General features: G+C 38.0%; 2 protein-coding genes and 5 non-coding genes across 7 annotated transcripts; 3 read left to right on the forward strand and 4 right to left on the reverse strand.

Moving 5' to 3' along the window:
- Positions 1-1,904: 1,904 nt before the first annotated feature.
- Positions 1,905-4,352, reverse strand: LOC124530918. The gene is made up of 2 exons (XM_047105286.1): positions 3,559-4,352; positions 1,905-2,949 (listed from the first exon to the last, which is right to left on the reverse strand). Exons 1-2 carry the CDS (start codon positions 4,350-4,352, stop codon positions 1,959-1,961), a joined length of 1,785 nt encoding a protein of 594 aa, XP_046961242.1. The 3' UTR covers positions 1,905-1,958.
- Positions 4,353-4,362: 10 nt separating this feature from the next.
- On the reverse strand, positions 4,363-6,439 carry LOC124531412. Its single transcript, XM_047105998.1, has 3 exons — positions 5,987-6,439; positions 5,063-5,365; positions 4,363-4,422 (listed from the first exon to the last, which is right to left on the reverse strand). Exons 1-3 carry the CDS (start codon positions 6,036-6,038, stop codon positions 4,406-4,408), a joined length of 372 nt encoding a protein of 123 aa, XP_046961954.1. The 5' UTR covers positions 6,039-6,439; the 3' UTR covers positions 4,363-4,405.
- A 6,586-nt stretch (positions 6,440-13,025) lies between these two features.
- Positions 13,026-13,144, forward strand: LOC124531547. Its single transcript, XR_006966590.1, has one exon. It is a non-coding gene; the product is annotated as a 5S ribosomal RNA (ribosomal RNA).
- A 562-nt stretch (positions 13,145-13,706) lies between these two features.
- On the forward strand, positions 13,707-13,822 carry LOC124531479. Its single transcript, XR_006966526.1, has one exon. It is a non-coding gene; the product is annotated as a U5 spliceosomal RNA (small nuclear RNA).
- Positions 13,823-14,144: 322 nt separating this feature from the next.
- LOC124531526 lies at positions 14,145-14,263 on the reverse strand. Its single transcript, XR_006966571.1, has one exon. It is a non-coding gene; the product is annotated as a 5S ribosomal RNA (ribosomal RNA).
- Positions 14,264-14,996: 733 nt separating this feature from the next.
- On the reverse strand, positions 14,997-15,115 carry LOC124531510. Its single transcript, XR_006966556.1, has one exon. It is a non-coding gene; the product is annotated as a 5S ribosomal RNA (ribosomal RNA).
- Positions 15,116-16,259: 1,144 nt separating this feature from the next.
- LOC124531469 lies at positions 16,260-16,378 on the forward strand. The gene has a single exon (XR_006966519.1). It is a non-coding gene; the product is annotated as a 5S ribosomal RNA (ribosomal RNA).
- Positions 16,379-17,294: the final 916 nt, after the last annotated feature.

Genomic DNA, 17,294 nt, shown 5'->3' on the forward strand with positions numbered 1-17,294 from the left:
AAATTATTTTGGACACTTCTGCACACGCGATCATAAACTGAACGTTGTTCTGCAGTCATTATTGGGATACCGTTTTCTAATGTTGTCAGCAGTTCCATTAAGTTGTAGCTAATCTCTGCGGAATATTCCCTATTAGTTACTTCTCCGACTGAGGTTGGTGTTGGCAAACCATATTCACATAGTGATTTACCGCCAACTGCTGTTAACTCATCCTGAAGAGCTAATAAGCACTGATTTATGGCAAGATCACGGAAATTATCATTAGTTGTGCCTTCATCGTTGTTAGATATATTTCTAAGAAAGTCTTCTGAAAATTTGTTTTTATATTTTTCCCATAATTGTACAGCATCTGACAAATTACAAAATGTGAGTAAAGTTACAAATAAATTACGTAACCGTCTTGGATTATCACTAACACAGGATTCTGCTAAAGCGTCATCCCAATGCTGATCATTTTCTAGCAAATGACGCGCTTGGCAAGCTGCATGATAAGTGGGAAAAACAACATCGTCTACTTTTCTCAAATCTATAAATGAGGTTGGTCCTCGCACAGTATGTAATAATAATCGCAAATAGAAACACTCAGCGTTGTTAGGATGAACGGCGTATACTCTGCCAAGAACATGTTCTTTGAAAATACCTGACTCACCATCTACAGGCCTGCCACGGCGTCTTCGATTAAAGACACCTCGTTGCTTATCGTAGGTATAATACGATGGAACTTCCTCATATAAAAGAGATTTTGCAAAATCATCAGTTTGGCAAAGTCGAAAGAATGCTAATAAAGTTGTTTGTCTAGGGTTCTCTAACCGTTCTGTGACATTTTCGGCGTTGAAATATATACGTTGACCACCTTCAAGATGAACATCCAGATGAGTCACAGGTGGAAATCTTTCATGAATGTTGAAACTTAAGATCCGCCACACAGCTTCTGAAGAACTTATATATCTGCCTGACTGATATCTTGTAACTTCATCATGTTCATTTCTCAAAGCAAATGTAGCTTGGTCACTGCCCTTATTAATGTACTTACAAATATATTTTATTGACTCTACACTATTACACATTTCAACATTTATGTGAGCTTGAAATGCTCTGGACAACACAGGAGAATACGGAACGACCCACCTATTGTCTAAAATAACCTGTTGTCCAGATACTCGCTTTTCAACAGTGAAACCACCAGTATCTCTTGAACGGCGACGATATAATGGGTATCTGTTAACTTCGGTGTTCTTGTGGACTGTAGGTATTTAGGTTTAGCTTGATTCCTTATTGAAACGACTTGTTTTAATTAACACTTTTAATGCTCACGTTAGTTACAGACACGGTGGTTCAATCAATCAATGGCGGACTACAAAAACATTGCCATAGCTAAAAAACTAGACGCGCAACGCTTACAGACTAAAAAATTATATATTTTGTGTTGCCATAAACATACTGCCGCCCCAGGCAATCAAACAATAACAATCCTTTATTTCTACATACAGCAGAATCTAAAGGTAAAAACGATACATGCAAATGAGTCTTAATGCTATGTAACTTAGATGTAACTTATATACTAATACAACCTTAGGAAGGAATGTAACGCGAATCTAGGGATCTAAATGATACTGTAAGTGAGTCCAAGTGATATGTAACTTAAATTACTATAACTTATTCTAATTCAACCTAGTAGGTAGGCATGTAAAGCGAAATTTACGAATCTATAGGATACATAGAAGTGAATCCATATGTTATGTACTAAACTTACATATAACTTAATCTAATACAACCAGGTAAGGCATGTAATATTATGCACTTAGTAACACAATACCTATTACACAACAATAACAGATAAGTATTTTATATTTTTTGTTGAATTAGTTACTACTTTTTATACTTTTATATAAAAATAGAACACTTATACATGTTACATAGCTAAAATTACAATAAAGACATCTTATTTTATTAGAAAATTACTTTTCAATGGGTAACACACTTATGCTTTGCAGTGACCTAGTATATAATTGACCATTAGCTGTTTTTAGCTGCAAGGCTCGAACCTTGCCGTCATTTCCAGGAAATACATCCACTACTCGTGCCATGGGCCACGCCAGCGGAGGAACATTCGCTTCTCTCATGAGTACAAGTGCACCTACAGTTACATTAGGCATAGATTTACACCACTTATTTCTATTCTGCAAAGTATTTAAATAATATTTATACCAAGCTTTCCAAAACCTTTGTTGTAATTGTATACATTGTTGCCAGAACCCCAGTCTATTTACTTTGGTTTCAGAAATATCTACCTCAGGGTACATAGTTAATGCTGTACCTATAAGGAAGTGTCCCGGAGTCAGGTAACAGTAATCATTGACATCCTCAGAGAGAGGTAAAATGGGGCGCGAATTAAGCACTGCCTCTATCTGACATAAAACAGTATGTAACTGTTCATAAGTTAATGCAGCATCTAAAACAATTCTTTTTAAATGGTACTTCATACTTTTCACAGCCGCCTCTGCAAGCCCTGCAAATACCGGTGCATAACTAGGCGTGAAATGAAATTGGATACCTTCTTTCGCGGCATAAGCTTGCACAAGCGTCTGGTGAGCAGCGGAACTATTAAGCTTGTACAGCTCAGCTAACTGGTTCCTTGCCCCACGAAAACAACCACCGTTATCGCAGAATACGTCGCTGGGCAAACCACGTCTACTGATGAACCTTTTGAAAGATGCTAGAAATGCATCAGTTGACAAATCTGAGGTCAACTCTAAGTGAATTGCCTTCGTGACAAAGCATACATATATGCATACATAACCTTTACTGACTATGGCTTTCCTTACACGCGAATTTTTAACTTGGATTGGCCCAGCGAAGTCCATGCCCACTTTTTGAAACGGCCTGCATGACGTCACGCGGTGTTGAGGCAAGGATCCCATCAACTGCTTCGCTGCACCAGCCTTCAGCCTAAAACAAACCAAGCATTTATGAGTCACTTTTTTGACTTGTCGCATGCCATTAATTAGCCAGTATTTTTGATTTAAGTTAGCTAGGAGTGACTTAGGTCCAGCATGTAATAACCTAACATGCTCACTCTGTATAATAAGCTCAGTTATTCGCGATTTTCGAGGTAAAATGATAGGATGTTTTTGTGCAATTGGTATATCAGAATTGACTAAACGACCTCCTACTCTTATCAGGCCATCTGTATCAATGAATGGATATAATTTTTGCAGTGGCCCTCGCACGGAGTTACCTTTCTGTAAAGAGTCTTTCTCTTCACAATAATGTATTGATTGCTCATGTTTAATTATTGAGTGCAGCGCATGTTGCAACTCATTAGGACTGAGACTGCCTCGAAGTTTTGTTTTCTCTTTTAAGTTGCGACAAAATCTTTGCACATATGCAATTACCCTGGTCATCTTTCCTATGTCTGAATATTTATTTATTACTATAAATATGTTGTGCTGTGTACGTGCTGTCAAGACAACTTTAGCCGGAGGAGTGAGCGGTAACTTCACCTTCACTTCAGGTAAGTTTTCAGGTAAAACTATTTTCGTATTATTAAATTCGTACCTTGACTGCAGAAACTTCGGTCCCTTCCACCAGAGGGCGCAAGTCGGAAGCTCCTGAGGGCTGATGCCTCTACTAATCAAATCAGCAGGATTCTCTGCAGAAGCCACATACAGCCAGCGCCATCTATCGGTTTTTTGCTGAATTACCGCCACTCTGTTCGCTACATAGGCTTGTAATCTAGTGAGTTCAGTTTGAATCCAAGCCAAAGTTATTTTGGAGTCGGTAAATAGGTATACATCATCAATTTGAATATTTTTATGCAAGGTGTCATAAACTCTCTCTATTAAAATGGAAAGTAGCAATGCAGCATTAAGCTCCAGCCTGGGTATTGTTAATGCGTTCGCCCGTGGGTTTACTCGCGACTTCGAACAGAGTAAAGATAATTCAGCCTTACCTGTTTTGTCGACCACGCGTAGGTATATGCAGCACCCGTACCCCGTCGTGCTGGAGGCATCCGCGAAGCCAATCAGCTGGACTGCTGCCGCATTGATGGTTGGGATGTGCCTGTCTAAATGGATAGGATGCATGGCAGCTAAGCTTCTAGCAAATTGAAGCCATTCGTCAACTAGCTCATTAGGTATATGTTCATCCCATCCAATATTATATGACCATATTTTTTGCATTATACTTTTTGCCTTAATTACAATTGGACTAGCAAAACCCATGGGATCATAGAACTTCGATATATAGCTAAGAACTCCTCTTTTTGTCATTGTATGTTCATCAAATGGTTCTGGGCTGTCTATTTTAAAACAATCCTTTTGAACATCAAGTGTAAGCCCCAAAGCCTTCATATTGTAGTTGCTGGTTGTCTAGGTCACTGCATGCATGTGAGCGCTGAGGTTCCTCAAGCGGCAGGAGGACCTGGCAAAAGATATCAGCACCTATTAGCATGTTTATTTCTGAAGGTTGGTTAAAAGTTGTATCTGCTAATGTGATACCAGCAGGGATTTGTATGTCTTCTAGGCTGACTGGTGATTGAGGTAAGTTACAAGTGATTTTATCTACCACGTGACAGTTAACTAGAGTGTTAAATTGGGATGTCAAAGAATTTACTTTTAATGGGATACAATAGCTGACTTTATTCTGGCTCTCTGTCACACCAATGAGGTTAATATCATTTCGCTTAGGAGTATATCCTAAGACTTTCACTGCCTTTGTCGTGATCAGTGACACCTGAGAACCTGTGTCTAGTATGCACTTTATATGCACTTCTCGCCCATCTTTTGCAAACACCTTTACGCGTGCTGTGGGAAGTAAAATATTATTAGCAGAGTCCCCAGATAGGAGGACCACTGGGCCTGGACTACCCTTTTCATCGAGATGTAGCAGTGTGTGATGACTTTTCTTGCACTGCCCACACCTAAAGTGGTATTTACACTTGCCAGAGTGTGAATTTAAACACACGTTGCATAAGCTTTTTGATTTTGCGAAGGCAACTCTCTCTTCGCTGTTTTCAATTTAAACTTTGGACAAGTGTATAATTTGTGATCTGCACACTTACAATAGAGGCACTCCATCGCTGTCTTGGCTGCCGTTGCTAGGGCTACCTTATTTTTGGCTGGTATTGCTGCACCTTGCCGCTTCCCACCTTCTGCTGCTTCTGTTGTGTTCTCTAGAGCGAGAGCACGCTTATCCAAGTAAGCCAAAAAATCCTCAACCGTAGGGTCATGCTCTTGATCACGCTCCAGCTGATAAGAGCGGGAGCTGTAGAGGTCCAGCTTACGCACCAAGATGCCCAGAAGAATAGGGTCCCAGTTGTCCACCTCTGCCTTCAGGTTGCGCAGAGCACTTAGCGTCTGCCTCACTATGGAAACAAAATTCCTAATCTCATTTGCACTAGGGAACTTGGCAAACTTGTCCAAGTCTAAGAGAGTATTTACATGCTCATTTACAATTTTATATTTGTTATAAAATCGCTTTTCTAATAATTGCAACGCACTATCATAACTTTCACTAACAAGAGGAAGATTACTAATTAATTCGTAAGGGGGGCCCTGGAGGAATGATCGCAGGTAATAGAGCTTTTGAACTTTGTCCAAGGAAGTGTCGCTGTGGATTACAGATTTGAACATTTCGATAAAGTTAACATACTCGGAATATTTACCAGTAAAATTAGGAATATTAATATGGGGTAATCTTATTTTGGAAACGACACTGTTACCTGACTCCGAGGTTGTCCCTTCCTTTTTATTACATTTAGATTTTATATTTTCGTTTAAAACAGTGAGACAATGGAAATATTTGTTTTCCATGTCTTCAACATTTTCATTGTCAGACGAATCTAATGCCAAGATCTCTTTGTTATAAACTTCGTACTCTTTAAAAACAGCTAATAATCTATCCCTTTTCGTTATTAACGCTTCAAGTGAGCTTACAATTAATTCGTTCGAATCGGCTATGAAAGAATAAAGTCTAGAGATCGTACCTTTGGAGTATCCCCTACTCACTCGCAATTTCTTTAACATATTATCATCCATCTTGACAGCTAATTAATTTGCGCACTTGTAATTAATACTTAATACAATTATACAATATATTTTTGTGACTAAAAGCAAAATTAATCCTTTAACACGAACTCGGACGCCATTCGACGCCACTAGTATACTGGCAAATTGAAGAAATCGCGCCGTTGACTGTAGGCGTTGAAACTTGAAAACGATGCGCCGTCGCCGTGTGTGCTCTCTTTCACTCTCCCTCGAAAGTCTATCTTGCTGTCCTTTTCGCACTCGCAGATGATTCTTAAAATGGCCGATCGATTTTTTCTTAGAATTATTGGAATTTCTTGAACAAATATGTATGCTGGATTCTTGAAGTACCTACGGATTTTATTGTTCTCGCAGCAATCGATACTTGATAATTATTAGTGCAAGTATATGCCGAAAATCCGTATGTTCCACCTTGGCCGCCTCCTGTGGCGTCGCGTGTCCACGCCGTATGATAATCGCTGTGAGAAGTGTTTGTGTTTTCGCTGCAAATACTGTCGGCTCGAAGGACCAATGTTAACTTCGGTGTTCTTGTGGACTGTAGGTATTTAGGTTTAGCTTGATTCCTTATTGAAACGACTTGTTTTAATTAACACTTTTAATGCTCACGTTAGTTACAGACACGGTGGTTCAATCAATCAATGGCGGACTACAAAAACATTGCCATAGCTAAAAAACTAGACGCGCAACGCTTACAGACTAAAAAATTATATATTTTGTGTTGCCATAAACAGTATCCATCATGTCCTGTTACAGTTTCATCCACTAAGGCTTTTGGATATCTTTTAGTGCAACGACCGTCTTGCATGCAAGGAGAATTTCCGTTAAATACACCACATGGACCATGTATCATATGAGATTTAACAATGTCGTATAACTCAGGATCTGCAATCGGACTTGGAATTTCAGCACTGATTAAACTGTCTACATCATTAGGTCGAACCTTATCTTTTAACCAAACCAGGATATGTGCGTGGGGTAAGCCGCGTTTTTGCCATTCAACACTATACATGTAACATAATACTTCTCCAAAAATGTTATCTTTGGTAAGTAGATCTATCATTGATTTTAATTTTAAATGAAAAACTCTTGCGATGATATCATGACGGTCATGCGGTGCTTGACCCTCAAGAAGCTCCCGAGTGATTTCATCCCACTTAGGATTGGTAGTTACAGTAATAAATAAGTCGGGACGTCCATATTTTCTCACGTAACAAAAAGCATCTTGAGTACGTTCGTGCATGTAGCGTGGACCACCAGTAAAAGAAGAGGGCAAAATAACTAAATGGCCCATATTCACCGTATCATTATCTTGCTGCATGGCGTCGCGAAGGTGCACGTATTCTTCACCGCGCAGCTGCCTTTGATTAGATCGTATGTAAACTAATCTTTCGGTTTCAATTTTTGCGTACATGTCTACAATAAACTGATTGAATAAGCCACGAAAACGTTGCAAGTATACAAACCTATTCCGTCTTACTTGCAAGTGGTAACAGTAAAATTGAAGGCATGAAATCTTTTTATTATAAATAGGTGCGCCTGTACGCGGATCAGTTTGGTATAAAGCAAAATTATAACCATCTTCCCCTCGACAATATATCAAAGGATATTGCAAACTGTCGTAAGCTCTGTGGGTTTCGTAAATACGTTGCAAACGATTGTCTCTAGAACGGATAACGATATCACGCCTATCACATTCCTGGTCGACCAATACCACAGCAACTTCATTCGTGGATGGAGCATTGTAACGCCCAGGGTGCTCCTGCGTTAGACGCCTATCGGCATTTATAACAATTTTATAATTGTTATCATGATCTCCAGGAAGAGCTTCTAATGCCGATTTAAAACTGCATACATACGAATTAACCTGATGCAACATGTTCTGAAGTTGTGAAATGAGTTCAGCATTTAAATTCGGGAAATATTGATTTCTTATATTCGACTGTTCGTCGTAGTCGGATACAAAATATATTTGAAGAAACTTAGGTTGGTCTTCAGGCAAAAGAGATCCTATCAAATGGTAAACTTGACCTTGTATCTTAAAAGTAGGCATGAAAGGACCTTCGGAGATTTGTTGCGCACCAAAGGATGTCATCTGAAATGCACTATTATAAGTGCGAATGTTGTCTAAAAACTGTTTAGATTGCACATGTTCCCCCAAAAGTAGTGATTTCAAAGGTTCCGGTGGGTCTTCGAATGAAGGCAAATTTATTTTGCCTCCAGAACAACAGAAACCAGCCGACTCCTTACTCCACTTTGAAGCATTACAAAAAGAACATACCACGTTCATATCGCCTATTACAGAAGATGATTTGTAATCAATTGTGAGGTTATAAGCAAACCCACTTTTATATTTGTCGGACCATGCCACCGTATTTCTAGGTTGGTCTTCTATGTATACATCTAAGTTATTAAGACTATGTCGAAATCTGTCTGCAGTAAGACGGGCCTCTCGCTGTTCGTCCGTTTCAAGAGACCGAATATTTTCGATTCTTAATCTTTCATTAGACAAACTTATTAATCGTTCTTGTCTCAAAGAATTGTAATGTTCGCGTACCGACTCTAGTCGTTGTTCATGCTCATGTTCATCTTCGAGAGATCTAATAATATTGTGGTGCACCCTATCATTTGTCAAACGGTCTTCATATTGAGTAAAAGTTTCAGATTCTCGAGATAAAATATGACGTTCGCGGTCAGCTGTGAGACGCAATTCCCTCTCAGTGGAGGTTTCTGACTCGCGAGACAATATATGACGTTCGCGGTCAGCTGTGAGACGCAATTCCCTCTCAGTGAAGGTTTCTGACTCGCGAGACAATATATGACGTTCGCGGTCAGCTGTGAGACGCAATTCCCTCTCAGTGAAGGTTTCTGACTCGCGAGATAATGCATGCCGTTCGCGGTCAGCTGTGAGACGCAATTCCCTCTCAGTGAAGGTTTCTGACTCGCGAGATAATGCATGCCGTTCGCGGTCAGCTGTGAGCCGTAATTCCCTTTCAGTAAATGTTTCAGACTCGCGAGATAAAGTTTGTCGTTCGCGGTCAGCTGTGAGACGCAATTCTCGCTGTGAAGCAGTTTCAGCTGCTCGGGATAACACATGTTGTTCTCGGTCAATGGTAAGCCTCAGCTCTCGTTGAGAAAAGCTTTGAGACGCCCGTGATGTAGCTCGTCTCTCTCTGTCAGCTGCTAATCGCATCTCTCTCTCTGAAGAGCTTTCATTAGCTCGAGAAGTTGAGGCACTAACTCTCATAGAGTTTAACCGATGTGCTCTTTCCTCTGCCGATTCTTGAGAACGCGCATTTCTCATCCTCTTAGCATCTCTCGAATTTCGAGATAAAGATGGTCTTTTTTTAGGTGGCATTGTGTATTTTCAATCAACAGTAACCAAAGCTACCTTACACTTACGAAACCTATTAATATTATATAATAACTAAATATGGTATATAATTAAACACTACTTACATATATAGTAATAATTATATGATATATTTATATAGTAATAATTATTATTATATGATAATTACGAAAATAAACTATTAATATAATTAAACACTACCACAATAACTAAAATGCGTACCTACTACTACTTCACTTATAAAGAAATAAAATTTTAACTAATAATATGCTTAGACTAAAAGTCGCGCTGAAAAGCACGGTTGGTAAATAACAATTATTGTCTGTCAATAAGGTCGAACACTCTAAACGTCTATTCGCATCAACAGCCAAATATTGTATGAAGCTCGCGCGCTTTTTTTTTTTTTTGTGTATTGTGTATTGCTGTTGGCCCTACTGGCCTTCACAGCGTCACCTGACTTTCGGGCGAGAACTAATGTCCCCTGCCCTGAGGTTGAGCGCGGGGCTCTAAATTAAAACTAAATTAAAACTAAAGTTCGTCCTGAGGGTGTCTCCTATGAGATCGCACCTCGGCTCAGAACGAAATCGGTGGGGAGTGATTCTAACACTGAGTGAATTTACTGACGTCTCGGCCGCCTCCGAGACGTCGCATAACTGGGTCCTCGTTTCCGCCGGCGGAAACGCTGTGGGTGTGTGGTGTGTAGTGTGTTATTCCCTACAAATGGTTTGTTTGCGATAGTGAGGCTATCGTCTGTGTCGTTCAGGACGTGCATAGGTCGCCTGAGTCTATTCGGAATATTACCTCTTCGAGAGGTGTATTGGCACGATTGAGCAATCAGCGGATTGCTGTGTTCTTTAGCTCTCTCAAAATACGCCGTCGATAGTATTTTGAGATGCTTCGCGATCGAATCGATGTCGAAGTCCTTATGGAGATCTACATTTCGGATGTACCACGGCGAGTCCGTGGCAATGCGGAGAAATCTATTTTGAACGGTCTGCAATCTTTTGATTTGCGTCGCCTTGATATGAGCAAAGACAGGGCTCGCGTAGGTCATGATAGGACGAATGCAGGCTTTGTATAGTGTCGTCTTATTTCTAAGGGACATTTTACTCCGCCCGCATAACATCATATACAGTCTTCCTAGTACGAACGCTGCTTTGTTTCGGACTCTAGTTACGTGAGATTTGAAAGTTAGTCTACTGTCTAGGGTGACCCCCAGGTATTTCGCTTCCGGTTTCCACGGTATCGGTTTATTGAATATTTTAATGTCTCCCGGTTGGCCCTGATTCCATTTTATGTAACTGGGGTTTCTACTAAAGTGTACTGCTACACTTTTTTCCGGATTAACTTCGATTCTCCATTTCCTAAACCAGTTGCCTAGTGCGTTGGCTGCGGATTGGAGTCTCTTTGTGATGACCTTAGTCGAGGTTGAGGTCGTATAGAGTGCGGTGTCGTCCGCGAAGAGGGCTAGGTTGACCATTGGAGTGGCCTTCGGAATGTCGTTGGTGAATAAACAGTAAAGAATGGGAGATAGCGCGGAGCCCTGAGGGACTCCTGCCCTGATAGGGCGAGGTGAGGACAGGGTTCCTTCAACTCGGTAGCGGAAGGTGCGATTCGTCAAGTAGTCTCGTATGGTGAGCACGAGTCTGTCTGGCAGCCCTAGTAAGTGTAGTTTATATAATAAACCATTGTGCCAGACTTTGTCGAATGCTTTCGCTACGTCGAAGAATAGAGCTCCTGTGGAGGTAGCTTTACTGTAGGCGAAGCCTTTTAATATGTCTTCCGTTAAGCGGTGGACCTGGTTGACGCACGAGTGTCCGGCTCTGAAGCCGAATTGCTCGTGTATCGTGATCTGTTTGGCCTGAACGATGGCCTTGATTCGCGCTAGTAGAATTCTCTCGTATATTTTTCCGAGAGTGCTCAATAGGCTGATGGGTCGGTAGCTCGTGGGCTGATTCCTAGGTTTCCCTGGTTTTGGGATCCCTATTACTTTTTACTAAAGAATTCCGTGGAGGGGAACACTCAAATGAGTCTAAGACATTTTTGACGGTCCTATTTCGGTAGGATTTATAATTCATTATACTTAATATAACATAATTAAAAGATCTTTAAGTTGTAATGTGGACACGTACTAAAATGTATTGTGTGTTGTATTGTAAAGAAAGACATTACGCAAGAACTATTAGTAGTGTACGATACAGCAAATCCCTTGAAATATTTTAATCTAAGATGCAGCTTTAGATCTCCTTCAATATGATTAGACTTTATGTAAATAATCATGCTACACGTGTCGGCCCTATTGAAATATAGTCAAACATATCTGTGAGTCTTTATTGTAAAAATTGCATGGTAATGTTTATAGGTAACGTTTGAATCGGCTTATGCTAACTATTTGTTGTGGTTGCCAACCGTTATGGGGACAGGCAACTTAGTTGTTTAGGGCACTTTCGTAATTTGTTCATTTCGGGCTTATAATTGTAAGAGTTGTATTTTTTATGAAGTAAGATCTTTATTTTTTCGATGTCTGTTTCATTGGTTTTTGTGTGGTGATTTTACATACTACATTAAAAGTTTTTTGGAAAAGCACATATTAGTCACGGTTTAATCACATGTAGTATTTACCATAGTTAGTCTACATGATAGTCGCCTCGTCGTGACCAATTTATTTTTAATAATTGCAAAATGTTTCGATTTTGTTTTCATATTAAGTAAAATTGTAAATAGTATTTCTACTAATGTATAGTATAATTAATAAGATCTTTAAAACGGATTTTAGGGCATTTGTCAGGTAAGACATATCTGAATTATTAGTACAACAATGAGAGCGGTTAAAAGTTATTATGAGAAATCCAGAGCGCTTAGGTATTTCTAGAATTACACATAGTAATGTCTGCTTTAATATTTCTGTTCGAAAATATAATAGGCAACCTGTAAATATAAAGTTTATTTCTATGAAATACTTTTCTGTAGGGTGAGCATAAAAATAATATTTTGTGGGAATTAAGATTTATTTTAATAATTCGTATGTAAATCAAGTTTGTTTTACTTGTACATTAAATATGAGGCATATTGTCAGTTGAGTGCTATAGAATCAAAAGGTAATAAGAATTAGCGATTTGATAAAGGAATTAATTTGAAAACTGTCGAAGGTTTTCTTACTCTAGCTGTACTTGAAGCCTTACATAAGAAATTTCATGAAGGCCTTTACTGTCCAAAAAAGTTGACATTAGATTACGCGTTACACATTGTTTCCTTTATTACATCACGATGACAAGATTTTCAATTCAAAGCGTAAGTAAGTTGTGTTACCAATTATTAATATCTCTAGTTAATCTTCAAAACGTGTAAATCCTTCACCTTTCCCAACAGTTTTCCGCAGAGGAATCACTAAAATTTGCCACGACTCTTTTATTTTAAAAGTCCTACTCATGCAAGATTGAAACAGGTAAACTCAATTTCGATAAATTAACAATATAATGAAATTGTATAGTTGTAGTATTTCGCTTATTTATCTCAACTTTTTTTGTGTGCGATGACCATACAATATTATTTTGTGAATATGAAAATTATTTCTTTTATTGAAAATGACACATATTTTAGAACTGTACATGAAATAAGATATGGCAATCGCCAACGTCCATACCACGTTGAATACACCGGTTCTCGTCCGATCACCGAAGTTAAGCAACGTCGGGCGCGTTCAGTACTTGGATGGGTGACCGCCTGGGAACACCGCGTGCCGTTAGCTTTTTGGTATTGCTGATATCTAATATTTATTATTACATTCACACCGTATATTTGTTACTTTAATCGATTGTGTTTCTTTTAGTACGACAGTCAATACTTGTTATCTATTATCAGAATTATTAGTTTGTTTTTAAAAATCTATCCATCGAATGATTCTTGAAAAAATCTCCTTCTTTGAGTATATTTGTGTTATTTACATTAAAATCTCGATTTATTTGGGTGTTTCAATATGTGACACTGGTACCTTTTATTACAGAATAAAAACAGTTACATTTTTTTGGTGAACTTTTAACTCTTACAACCTTATGCCCGAGCCCTACTCAACTTTAGGGCACATTCATAATTTTATCATTTGATAAAATTCCTAAGAATTTCCCTCGCAAATGACGACGTTGACATTACTTTTTGTATTAAAATAAACCGTCGCGTCGACACCACCTAGTGTCTGGTTCATGCGTCACACGCCATAGATAGATGTCGCTTACCAAAAATTGAACAGTTCTGTATCACGGTGGTGGAATGATCAAATGTAATCATAAGTATGCTTTGTATTGAGAGAAAGGTATCTCTGGTTTCCCTTCAAAACGTATAAATCTTTCGCCTTTTACTAAAGATTTCCGTGGAGGGGAACACTCAAATGAGTCTTACATATTTTTGACAGTCCTACTTTGGTAGGATTAATAAACAATGTAATAAGGTTTGAAATCTCTTTCTTTATCTTATATTACCATAAAATATAAGTATTTCAACTATGCAATTACCTAAGTATTTATTATATTATGTTTTTATTCACTAAAAATATTTAAGAGTCATTGAAATGCAACCCGGAAGCTAACTAGATATTAAAATTTTCCGTGGCCAGGCGGTAATGGATTAATACAAAATAATTATAAAATGTTATAGTAGATAACAAAGTTCTTAACTTAAAAAGACAAGCATATTAATCGAGTCATAGTAGTGGACACAGATGTGATATTAAATTTGAAGTAGTGACAGCAAAAAGCCAACGGCACGCGGTGTTCCCAGGCGGTCACCCATCCAAGTACTGAACGCGCCCGACGTTGCTTAACTTCGGTGATCGGACGAGAACCGGTGTATTCAACGTGGTATGGACGTTGGCACTTGCTCAGTCATATTTAATGTATACTTTTAAATATTTAATTTTCGATGTATGAAAGTCAGTTTAAATTGCCATAAAAAAATATTTACGGTCACCGTTCATGAAAAAGCAATAGTGATAATTTAGCGTGATAATGAAAACAAAAAATTTAATAATATTGTAATCACATTGAATAAAATGTCTAACCTACCTAAGTAGGACTTCTTCTACTGTGCCTTCTGAAGTATCTATACCAACCGAAATAAATCGAATACACGAACAAGCTACGTAATTTGAAATGCGATAAGTGTTGAGTTATCTACATACATGATACTGGAAATAAAACAGTACATTGTTACCATCAACGATTATGAGTGCAGTTAAATTTAGGGTACGTGAATAATTTTCTCATTTCCTACTAATAACTACATTCCCTATAATTTAGGTCTCGTCGTGTATTACTCGTTGCATTTTACAATAGTCAATGTTAGTATCCATATGCTAACATGGCGCTAATGTACAGTCGGGGTAAGAAGAGGTTCGACACCTTAAGATCTATTATCGATATATATTATAGATAAAAAAAAGAGTTTTTCATGAATCATTAGATGTATACATTTTAAATACATACTAATAATTGTGATATTAGGTAACAGGTATCGATTATCATACTAAAAGAAACATCATAATCGATAAAAGTAACAAATATACGATGTGATTTTAACAATAAATATAAAATATCAGCAATAGCAAAAGCCAACGACACGCGGTGTTCCCAGGCGGTCACCCATCCAAGTACTGAACGCGCCCGACGTTGCTTAACTTCGGTGATCGGACGAGAACCGGTGTATTCAACGTGGTATGGACGTTGGCGATTAGTGTGTGATATTAAATGTACAGTTTAAATTATAATTTATTTTAAATGTGTGAAAATAAATTCAAATTCCCAAAAAATAAACTGTATGGTCACCGTACGCAAGAAACAATACAGGTAAATAAGCGAAATAAGGAAAGTAAACAACTTCATAACATGTATTTATCGAATAAATCTTTCATGTAGTAAATTTACTTACACTCAGTTATAACTGTGTCAATATTGCTTTAGTAGAACTTTTAAAAGAAACGAGTCTTGGGTCATTTGCATGTACCTTGTGCAAAAACCTGTAGGAAAAGTTGAAAACTTTATACGTTTTGAAAATGAACTAAAGATATTAATAATAATTAACGCAGCTTACTTATTATGCTTTGAATTCAAAATCTTGTCATCGTAATGGAATAGAGGAAAGAACGCACAATAAAGGCCTTCATGCAATACCTTATGTAAGACTCCCAGGTACATTACAGCAACGGTAGAATATGGATAATAAAATTTATTATTATGAAATATTAGTCAAAACACAACTAGTAATAGACGACGGAACCTGGATTGTACGACGAAAGAATTATAGGAACGTTTTTAATATTTCACGACGGGAAGTAAAGTATCGGGGACGAAGATATTATGAATTGAGAAAATTATACAGGTGCCCTTAATTTATTTGCGATCATAATATAATTATTGAAAATTGGTAACTATGTACTGTTTTATTTCGAATATCATGTATTTAATATTAACAATATCCCAAATACACATTGAAACTAAAATACTTAGTTCATTTTTAAAATTAATAATTATGATTGCAAAAAAATTTAGGGCACCTGCATAATTTTTCACATCTCATAATGTCTTCGTCCCCGATACTTTACTCCAAGTCGTGTAGTAAATGAATTATCTTTTGACAAAGATTTTATAAAAATAAATTTAAATTTCCCTATGCCCTCAGTTTCTTTAAGATCAAGGAATCTTTCAGGCACCTTCCATTTCCATCGTCAGATTACCTCAGGGATATCATAGTATTGTCATTGATCGTTGACGAAGTGTGAAGTTCCAAATTAATCCGACGTTTGAAATGGGTAAAAAATATATTCTTTAAACGAAATATTTTTAAAAACGTACATTAAATATGACAAAGCCATCGCCAACGTCCATACCACGTTGAAAACACCGGTTCTCGTCCGATCACCGAAGTTAAGCAACGTCGGGCGCGTTCAGTACTTGGATGGGTGACCGCCTGGGAACACCGCGTGTCGTTGGCCCTTTTTGGTATTGCTGATATTGAAGATTTATAATTAAATTCACACCGTATACGTTTTACTTTTATCAGTTGTTATTGTTTCTTTAAGCAGGACAAACAATACTTATTACCTTGTAACAGATGTTTTAGTTCAGCACCGGTAGCATTAAAAAGCAAATTATAATATTCGCAGTCCTCTGTACTCGAACGTTTAGGCCTTTTAAGATAGCGTGTTTAATAGTTCTTTTATTTGTTAAAAGATATTTTTAATGAATTTACATTTATATTTCATATTTAAGCGAAGCGAAACATTAATGTCATAACTAGTTATACTAATGTTATAGATGCGAAACTTAGTCACTCCGTCTTGACGTGGCGTCTTTTACTGCAAACCACTTTATTGAATCTGAATAAGTTTTGCAGCAAGCTTGAACTCCGAAGAAGGACTCCATGGGCTTCTTTTTATTCCTAAAACCTGAGAACCGACTCCCTAACAACTCCCTACAACGCGAGCGGAAGTTATTACTAAGTTTGTAAACGATTTATAGGAAACAAAATTTGAAATAAAATGAGAAAATTATACAGGTGCCCTAAATTTAACGCAATCATAATTATTTATGGTTCGAATGAACTATTTTGTTTAAAATATCATGTTTGTGGGATATTAAAGTGGTAGTGCCACGCTGTATACCTTCGGGTTACAGCCGAATGGGCCGGCACGCCCGGGGAAGTACCACTCTCTCACTTAAAATCGGCGTAAAGTGGTAGTTATGCTACCGCGTTTCGTCCGGTAAGTGAGAGTTCCGGAGGCCCAATCCCCCTCCCCCCCAAAACTTGATAGTTGTGCAGAATTTGGTTAAATTACCCCAGGAGGGTACCATCAGCGACAACGGTGGAGAATCCCTCTCTGGGCATCCATGCTCAGGACATAAACCACC

The sequence above is a fragment of the Vanessa cardui genome, chromosome 7, assembly GCF_905220365.1.
Source record: "Vanessa cardui chromosome 7, ilVanCard2.1, whole genome shotgun sequence".
Lineage (NCBI taxonomy): Eukaryota > Metazoa > Arthropoda > Insecta > Lepidoptera > Nymphalidae > Vanessa > Vanessa cardui.